This window comes from Montipora capricornis, chromosome 10 (genome assembly GCF_036669925.1).
Source record: "Montipora capricornis isolate CH-2021 chromosome 10, ASM3666992v2, whole genome shotgun sequence".
In the NCBI taxonomy this organism is placed as follows: Eukaryota; Metazoa; Cnidaria; class Anthozoa; order Scleractinia; family Acroporidae; genus Montipora; species Montipora capricornis.
The window spans coordinates 2042853-2052852 of NC_090892.1; the positions used below are offsets into that span (position 1 = coordinate 2042853).

The window sequence follows — 10000 nt, forward strand, 5'->3', positions numbered from 1 at the left end:
TAGTGAATAAATTTTAAAGATTGATTTTTAAGTTTGTTCCAAAGTCTTGAGTACTTGAAGTACACCATGTAATGAAAATATCAATTCAATTGGGGTGTTTTGGTGTAGGTAAATGTAATTTAACATTATTTACAACAAGGAGCAGTTAACAAATGTTGATTATATTCTGGATTTGCTAATGTTTAAGTTGACCTTTTATGACCTCAAAATGAGTTCCAAACATCACCCTCGACTCACATGTGGTCAGAAATTTAGTGCCAAGTTCCAGCTTAATAATTTATTCAGAGTTAGGGTGATAATTGTTGTCTTGGTGATAATGAATGTATAGTGGAACAGGCTGGCTTTTCATTTAGTGAAAAGAGACTTAAGACAAGCAATAATTACAATTGAAATGAAAAAGGATTTGTCCAACCCTAAATGTTAAGGATACTCACTAGCACAATTCTGGAATACAGACCTAATATTTTGGTTATTAAAACTGCAGTCTTTCAACTGCTCAGTAAGTCCTGGCATGATATCCTGTGTTTGTGTGCATGCATTCCTTGCAATACTCATGCCTGGATTGTTAGCATTTGCCAGCCATCGGAGGGGTCTTCCTCAGAGAGCTGGCCGCAAGTAGTGGAAGCTCATGAATATTTCAGGATTTCCAACTTACATAATATTGTAATCTTGTGAGGGATTACATCTATGATCTTCATCTTTTTTTGGCAGCTCATCAAAATAATGGTGGTCTTTTGGAGATGAAGTCTGTGCTTGAAAAAATGCCTGCATCAAGTTATCAGTTACTCAAGTATCTGTGTAGATTCCTTGTGAGAGTTTCCATGAATGAAGGTACATGTACATGTAACTCAAACATCATCATCTCTCTTTTCAATCCATATCAAGTCTCACCCCTGGGGTTAATGGGTTAAAGTAAATCAACTTTTTAGTAATGGAGGGTTAATCAGCTTGTTTGTAGATCCGTCACTGTAATTGTTTTGTCCTCCTTTTTAGAAAACAATAAAATGAGCTGCACTGCTTTGGCCATTGTTTTTGGACCCAATTTCTTCAGGTGAGGAACATTGTCCAGTTTACTGTCTGACATGACCTGTTTGACGTCACATGCTGTGAAAAACAAAATTTATGTCATTGCTTTGTTGCAGGTGCAAAGATGGAATTGAAGGACTGCATGAACAGGGCCAGACCAATGCAATTGTTTGCAAGTTCATACAAGAATTTGACACTTTATTTGAGGTTTGCTACAGTGGTTTCGTGCCTTTAAAAGAGATGTCAGATTTAAAAAAAAAAAAAAAACTACTAAAATCTATCAACCTCACCTGCCTCAGTGCATTGCTGCCATTTTATCAATATTATCAATTTTATTTCTTGTTATTCAATTTCTTCTTCTTGTCATACACCCTTTAGGAGCTTTTTAAAAATATCTGTGAAATATTGTCATCACATTCTTGTCAGGGCTATGTTCTGATGAGTTGTCAACGTGTCTTTCCATAATGGATCACTTCAAATTTGCTGGGTACATTGAGTAACAAATAGTTGCTTGCATTGTTATTTTTAGGTATCTCCATATGCTACCACAGACATATTTAAAGTTCAGGAAGCCAAGTTAGTATTGTACATCATTAATTTGATACTGCTATATGTATGTCATTTTAACCTTGGGCTATTGAGTCAATCATGTTTTGTCACACAGTTTAGAGAAATGGCAGAGGGAGGCTTGACACTAACGGTAGCCAACTAGCCACAGGCTAGTAAAATTTTAGTTTTGGTTAGTAGATTTTGAGCTTGCACTAGGCATTGGGGCTGGCAAATATTTCTTATGGATAAGGCAAAAGGAGAGAATTAGAAATTAACAACAGAAACTGTGAGTGGGTTCTATGGAATTTACTGCGTAAGTAGAAAATGATAAGTTGAAAAAAAAAAAAACTGAAGGGGAAACCAACACGGTTTATAGTTTTCCTATGCCACATTACAAACGACTAATCACATGTGAAATCATGCAGAACTTCTTGGCTGCTGTTTCCATGTGCACGTTTCCACATGCATGTAACTCCATGGCAAACAATCTCAAGCACCTTCGGCTTCCCGAGAGCTTGAACACACACAGTTTGCGTAAATGGGAACACCTTTTGCGTTCATCCAGACCAATCGCCGATGATCGCAAACAAGATGCAAGAGACAGAAAAAAAATATTTTAGTCAGTAGCAATGCAAAAGCAAGGAAGCAATGATATGGAAACACAATAATATTGTAACTGTTTCTGATTGTTTGTGATGAATTAGAGGCAAGTGTAAGTGATGAAAATGGCGTACGAGTATGATTGTGGCAATAAGGGTACATGTACTCCTCAAAACAGTGTGAATTTAATGAACATCATAAGGGAATACCCCACCAAATATACCTGTAGTAAAGTTATTGATCACAAAGAGCCAGTTCCTATGTACAGTATAATTTGATACTGGCTGTGCTGCACCCGTTGCTGCTCCTTGGAAATGTATCGAACCCAGAATCGGTGACGTCTCTTGACACTTCCGCTCTGCTTTCTTCGTTGCAACAACTCCAACATAAGAAGAAGTTGAACATGATGCAAAAACTAATTCTGGTTTTATTTTTGCGCCCTTTTCTTACGATGTCACGAGATCAAATTGCGTAAAGCAATCATGCAAGCCATATGGAAAACAGGATTTCAAACACAAACACAAAAAGTGACATTGTTTGCAATTGAGCCAACGCAAACTGTTTGCGACTCTTTGTGACGTTGTTTCGTGCATATGGAAAGACGTCACATACTTGTTGAGAAATTGAATTCAAATAAAGGAAAAAAGAGATAATGTGGAGCGACTTATCTCATTTACTAGGAATGGTGAGTATCACATAAAAAGAGAGAAAACTTGCTCGCAAGCACTGTGGCCGCCAAATATGACACGTACTTAACTCTGAAAACCATTCAAGTGTAAAACACACGGATTACTGTTTGAAACTATTAAAGGGAAAATCTTCTATGAGGGCAAGTCTACAATTGTAGCTGTCCATTCAAATTTCCTTTATATCAAATTTAGGATATTATATTGGCCAGTCCAAGGTCTCATAATTCCTTGAGATACTTAATTCAGGACTTCAACTGAGTTTGAACCTGTGACCGCGCGATACCGGTGCGACGCTCTAACCAACTGAGTCATTGGCTTCATAGCGCTGTTGGTTAGAGCGTCGCACAGGTACAGTAGCACATGGTCACGAGTTCAAACTCCGTTGAAGTCCTGAATTTTTCAGGCTTCTCTATGCAATTGCAAAAATTGTGTTCATAACTGCGAGGATATAGCTTCACTTGATTTCATATCCGCAGTTGATATATGATCCATTTCATATATCATTTCACCATTGATTCATTCCTCACAGGAACATTAGAACCCACAAATGACCAGCTCCCAATGTCAGTGGCTTCATAGCTCAGTTGGTTAGAGCGTCGCACTGGTATTACATGGTCACAGCTTCAAACTCCGTTGAAGTCCTGAAATTTTCAGGCTTCTTTATGCAATTGCAAAAATTGCGTTCATAACTGTGAGGATCGTAGCTTCACTTGATTTGTTACCTTCTGTTAAAAAAAAAAAAATTGGTAAGAACCCTGATGTTCAATAAAATTTTATTATTTTTGCAGCCAAAATAATTCCTCAACAATATTCACTCGAAACAAATACTCTGAAAAGGTGAGTGTATATTTAATTGCAAGAATCCTTCAACATTACGAAAGGTTTCACTGAAAAATGTTGAGAGAAAGTTAGACAGGAAAAGCAGTATTGTTTCCAAACAACTTGACATAATTATACTTTATATACAATTTGGTGGGTTAAAGGGGCTAGGTCACGCAAATTTAGGCAATTTCAGCACTGATCGAATGGTCATAGAATTTACTAAAATATCAAAATAACTGTTCAAAACTATAGCAGAACTCTAACAAAACACAGGGAAGCCAAGAAGGGACATGGATGGACAAAACTGGAGAGGATTGAAATGGATTGAATTTGGGTAAATTTGAAAAACGTCGGCCCACCTTTTTTCAAATTTATATCAGTCTATATCAAAATTTCATTTACAAAGCTGGAAAATCATTCTCAGTCGTTATGTGGCCGTGATTTTGCAAATGAAAGACTCTTGCTCTGCCAATTTGACGTTTAGAGCTCATTAATAACAAAATTAAATAAAATTCCCTAAAATAGCGTGACCTAGCCCCTTAAAGCAGGGCTCAACTTTTAACAGTGGGCTTATAGCCAGTGAAATGGTAATAATTACCAGGCAATGAGCTCTTTTGCTAGCCATAAGAAAAAGATAATATGCCTTCAAGTAATAAAATAACTCCACAATGTTAGATACATTATGGTACATTAATTTGAGAACATTTGTAATAGTTAGTCCATTAATGTTGGCCTTCTACTTCTCCAAGGAAACTTTGCACAAACCTACTTTTTCTGCTCCCACACTTTGAATTTTCCTCTTTGGAGTAATCACCTTACCATTAATTGCAAGCTGTTCTCGGAAGAAAAGAAACCTCGGATGTCCATTTGAGAAGTGAACATGTGCAACTAGAAAAAAATGTGGTGGACTGCATACTTCTAGTCTTCATCAGGCAATGAGGTTGACTGGTTACACGTCACCTTTTAGACAGGATGCTCCGCTGTGATTGGTTGGTTTTCAACAGCCGTGATTGGTGCATATTGAGCCTCGCTGTTTCTGTGTTTTGTTCCTTCAGCGGCCCGCTGTCGTACAGTTCTCCTGTTGTTGTGTTTCTTGATGGTGGGCATCCATGCTTTCGGAATTTCTATTCCACTATCCCTGTTGATGTTGTTACAGTGAAGTCTTTTGTGAATTGCCTCTTTGACCCTGCATGTGTACCAATGTGGATCACGATCAATAAACTTTGCTTCGTTCCAAAGCGGGTTGTGTCCGGTGTTGTTAGCGTGTTCTGAAACGGTGGAGGTATGGGCAAGGCGGATGTCTCATTCATGTTCTTTGATTCTATCTTGCATAGGTCCTCCAGTCTCACAGATGTAGACTTTATTGCACTCTTGTTCAAAAGCTTTACTGATTCCTGGTTTTTTCCATTTTTTTTCTTTTTTTTAACAGTAAGGCACCATCAAGCGTGAATAGTAAAAAATGTCATTGGATTTTGAAGTGGATGATAATATTTGCCTTCATCATTTCGGTAGTGAGCATGGCTACGAGGCGAGAGAAATCCACTAGCCAAAACTGAAAATCTACTAGTTTTTGGCGAGTTTGCCTATCACCAAGGTTGAGCCCTGTTAAAAAAATGAATTTGTATTTGAATCTTATTTAGACTGCAAATTGAATGATGCAGACTTTACTTTAAGCTTTTTAGCTTTAAGCTACAGAATTAAGTATCTCGGGTATGCCTTTTCTTCAGATTGTTTTTTTTTTCCAAATCTTGAGCTTCCAGACTCGAGGTGTGGCTTATCTACCAGTGTTTATGGTGTACTTGGTTAGATAAGCTACAACGAAACATGGGAATAATACTGAGTTGAATCTTTGCTAACCCAAAATTGACATTCATCAGGCTAAGTTAGCATTCATCAGTCCAGATTAAGTCATCAATTGGAAGAAGAGGAAAATGTGCTGATCCAAGAGCAATCTGTGATTTTGGTCTCTGAAATGCTGTGCTTATCCACATGCAACAAAAATGTGTTCAGTTTTTGAAACACCATGAACTGTTTAATGTATGTTTTCACTAATTATATTTTGTATATAATTCCTTCAAAGGTGGTAAATGAAAAACAACTGACCTCTGTCAGTCAAGAGGCCTCACTCCATTGTACTGACGGAAAGGACAGGACAAACACTCATGAAGATGATGGTCCTACATATGCAACTGTTAAGAAACCAAGAAAATCCTTACAGCCTATCTTTGCGTAAGCTAACAACTTTAAATTTTGAAAAGTTTAGCAGCAGTCAGGATGGGTTTAATTACTTGAAGCTCTGGGGTCTATAGTTGCTAATTAATTTTGTTAGGTAAATGTTTAACGATTAAAGAGATGTTCTTGTCTACTGTCTTGTCATAAGCAAACTGCTTTAATTATAAGTAATTATGATATTGTTATTATTGGTGTAATTGTTTTATTTTTTGCCATAAAGTACATGTAAATAACTTGATGCAAAATATCAAGACTTACGAGGCAACAGAGCACAGAGAAGCCGATGAGGCTTGTGTAAAGGGCTACCTTTTAAACAATGATTAGTGAAATACTGTCATGGACAGGATAGCTCATCTAACTTTATACAATATGCAGGGTTCTCAGTAGATTTTCAAACAGACGGAAAATTTGCAATAACAGGCGGGCAGTCTGGGGGCATAATCCCCCGGAAAATTTTGAAATTTTAGGTTTTCAGAGGTGCAATTTCCTGCACTTCGGTGGTCATATTTCTAGTTGAAACATTAAATATCGGTAGATTGTTTTTTTTCGTTTTCATGTAATGACATTCAACACATAGCGATTTTGTTCGCCAATCAATGCATTTGCGATTTTTGCTGATCTCTGCAATCAGTGTATAAAATGTAATTTTATATCCAGCATGTTGAATTAAATTCACCGCAATTTGCCTAGTTTGCCTTCTCCTGCAGTTTTTTCTGCCTGTCGCAGCGAATTGCTGAAGGATTCAACCAATAAGACCTTAGGATTTTATTATGTCACAGTTATATAAATCTTACCATTAAAACTTAAGGGAGAAGGCTGTTTTTGTTAAGATACACAACCATACTTGTATGTTGGACTTGCAAATATTTTCAAATTTTGGAAGTCTTGAAATCATTTAGTTAAGGTCAGCATGGGCATTTATTTTTGAGGTGTAATAATTACACCTCGAAAATGAGTAGAAGATTTGATAAAAATCAATGTTTTTACTCCCAGGAACTGTGGGTGAGTTTTTGACTTCAGGTTCATTAAGGTGATTTTTTTAGTTTTCTCATTCCGAAGTGTGACTTAACTTAAGACGTCATCAGCCCGTCATGTGTCATGGCTTTGTTTTCACCTCTCCAAAAAAAAAAAAAAACAATATCAAACAATACCAATGTATTTATTGATAGTAAATTGTATTTTTGTTCTTGTTTTGCACTGACGAGATATCCCGTTGTTGATAGGACATTATTTTACCACAGTTGACAATTTAATAAACTGAATTTGGTTAGTTGTCAAAGTAACAGATATGCTTCAGCAATTTGAATACAAGTAAAGTTTGATGCAAATACAAAGTGTGGTTGAAGTAAGCAGTCCTTGACTGGTTAATTTATTTTGTGCTATGCAATGAACGTTTTTGTGATTCCAGTAGGAAGTGTAGCTAATCTCCAAGGATTTTCTTTTTGGATATCACATCAGATGATATTAACCTCTCTCCATGGATTTTGTGTAGGGCTTGATCTAAAAGCAGCATTAACTTTAGGAGTGTCTAGTAATTATGAAAGAAAACATTGGGTCTTGAACCATTGCTAAAGCTAGCTATGCATGATTCTTCAAGGTATGTTTTCCACAGCAAGCCTGAAGTTGAAATTATTATCTAGAATAATTTTTTCCAGTAGATTGTTGAGGATCATGCACTCAAAGATATTCACAGTTGTTAATTGTTATGTATTTACTATTACAGGCTTTATCACATGTATGCAAATTACAGTTCACTGACTGTTTTCATACACTGTGGTCTACTTTTATGTTTTCAATCTATAAATTTTTCTTTTGATAACTAGTATTGGTATTATTAAACATCCCTTTGTCAAGTACTTGTTTAAAAAACTGTCAAGTTTTTATGAGAACTGAATTTAGAGTGCAGTAATATTGATTCTTTAGTTGAAATAGAGGTGTAGTGCTTTGATTAAGGAATAATTATTTTCAGTTGGGTGCATAAGTGATTAAAGTGTTTTTCTTTCTGGGCAGCATTTTAAATGCAACATTACATGTATTCATGAGTAGATAATGGCTGTTAGTTGAAACTATTCCTACGATATCACATGATTATATGAGAAGTCCATTAGAATTCTTTTAAAAATTAATTTTAAAAACAATGCCTTGGCTGATTATTTTTACAATAAAAATATATAACAGTAGTTATTATTGTACATGTAGGTCCTACATGTACATGTATTTAGTTCAGTTTTGAAGTCAAAACAGGTCAAGGGCATGCCTGAAGTTTTTAGTAATGATTCTTTCAAAACTGGATTGGATTTTCATCTTTTTTAACCAAAATCCTTGGGAAAGAGAGCTTTGTTCAATTTCTAACAACAGGATTGTCAAGATCACCCATTCAAAGCCTGAAATATAATAGTGTAATACTGGCTATATCTCATTGTTTATCACTTCTTGTTAACCAGTAACCCTGTTTGCAACAGTCATCTTTCACAATGATTGTCACGTTCAGTTTTCTAATAATCAATGCATTAAAAAACTTTTTGGGTAGGGTTGACCTAATTTGACTGAAGCAAAAAGAATATCTGTGTGAAATTACTTGTAATATAGGAGAGAACTGCAAACAAAGTATGTGAAGAATACCAGTAATAATGTTTCTAAGGCTGTTTAATACCTAGATACAGGTACTTCTATAATTCTTCAGTGCTTTTGACTGTACATACTATATAGTGTGTACTCTTGATTACAGTGTTATATATACTATTTGATAAATATTAACCTTCATTTTCTCTGTGGTGATTAAAAATTAAATATGCATAGGTGATAAAAATTTTAAGCTGCTACAGCAGGTGTGCATTTATTTGTGGTTGGCATTTTGATTCTTTTGTGGAGATTCATCATGTCTTATTCTCCTGGCTATCTTTGTCTGGAATCTTATTTTTCATTTTCACTTTATTTCTTTTAGTGTGTCCTCTTCCACAGAAGACTTGGACATGTATGTGCGATCTGTATCACCCTCGTGGAATTCCCAAGCCAGGTGTGAAATAGAAATATATAATGGTTTCTACTTTAATTTATGACACACAGTATCAAATTATTTTGGTTTTAATTATCATTTTGATGTTTGTAATGCCTATGCTGTGTGTTACAACCAAAAATGTAAACCGGTCACATTGTATTGGAACCATTTATGGACGTTCTTCTTTCCTTCTTGTGATTTACATACTGTACATATGGATTGATCTGTGGCTTAGTTACACACAACTTTAAAACTAGTGCAGTGTTTAAAAAATATCAGAACTTGTACCTTCCAATAAAATTTATTGATACTTGTAATTATGAAACACTGCAGTGAGCATGTATGGTGTCTTACTCAGCTGGTGTCAAATGTACTTATGTATGTTGAAGATAATATAATTTCCCATGTATTTGAAGTATTCTGTCTTTCCAAAAAAAATTTTAAAAGATTACATAGAGGTATTTGTTGAATAACTTTATGTTGTTAATTATGCAGCTGCAATGACATTCAAGTAATTTATTTAAATGCTGTTTCCACCTTAAAAGAAGTGTTCTTTGTTGATTAAATTCCTCTGCCACTAGATTTAACATGTTTCCAATCGAAGGTGTAAGCCACTCATTTAAAAATTTTGTTTTTGAACATGCTTTACTACGCAAAGGAGTGTTAAATGCATTTTGACCAGCTGTGATCATGTTTTTTTATCAATATTAATGTTCTTTACCTTCACTCATTAAAATGCCACAACAAATTAGGCATTAAAATGGGAATTGCAGGGGATTATTATAATATTATTTTTACAACCTAAATACAACATTTGTGCTGTAACACCATATTGTATCATATACGATAATCCTAGACAAGTGTTGAGAATCCACATGTTTTAGTGGTTCTTATACATGTACTCAAATAGTGTTATTCATTGTGTTAACAGTGATTCAGCCCAGGCCCCGGAAGCTTCGAAGACTGTCGGAGGCAAGGAGTGAGTCATTTTCATTCAAAGTACTCTACCTTTAGCGTTAAGACAATGGGTGCTGACCAAGTTTGCATGTATAGTCTAATTTGATATTTTATGGCCCATGCAGCT

At 35.5% G+C, this 10000-nt stretch overlaps 1 protein-coding gene across 5 annotated transcripts in view; it reads left to right on the top strand.

Moving 5' to 3' along the window:
* Positions 1-10000, top strand: part of LOC138022304 (protein FAM13A-like) — a 46036-nt gene that overhangs the window by 15319 nt on the left and 20717 nt on the right. For all 5 annotated transcript variants that reach the window (XM_068869409.1, XM_068869407.1, XM_068869406.1 and 2 more), the window contains 8 exons: positions 712-831; positions 994-1051; positions 1143-1233; positions 1556-1602; positions 3653-3701; positions 5767-5915; positions 8863-8934; positions 9848-9895. In XM_068869409.1, the coding sequence (XP_068725510.1) occupies positions 712-831; positions 994-1051; positions 1143-1233; positions 1556-1602; positions 3653-3701; positions 5767-5915; positions 8863-8934; positions 9848-9895 (634 nt within the window). The remainder of the gene's footprint in view (positions 1-711; positions 832-993; positions 1052-1142; positions 1234-1555; positions 1603-3652; positions 3702-5766; positions 5916-8862; positions 8935-9847; positions 9896-10000) is intronic.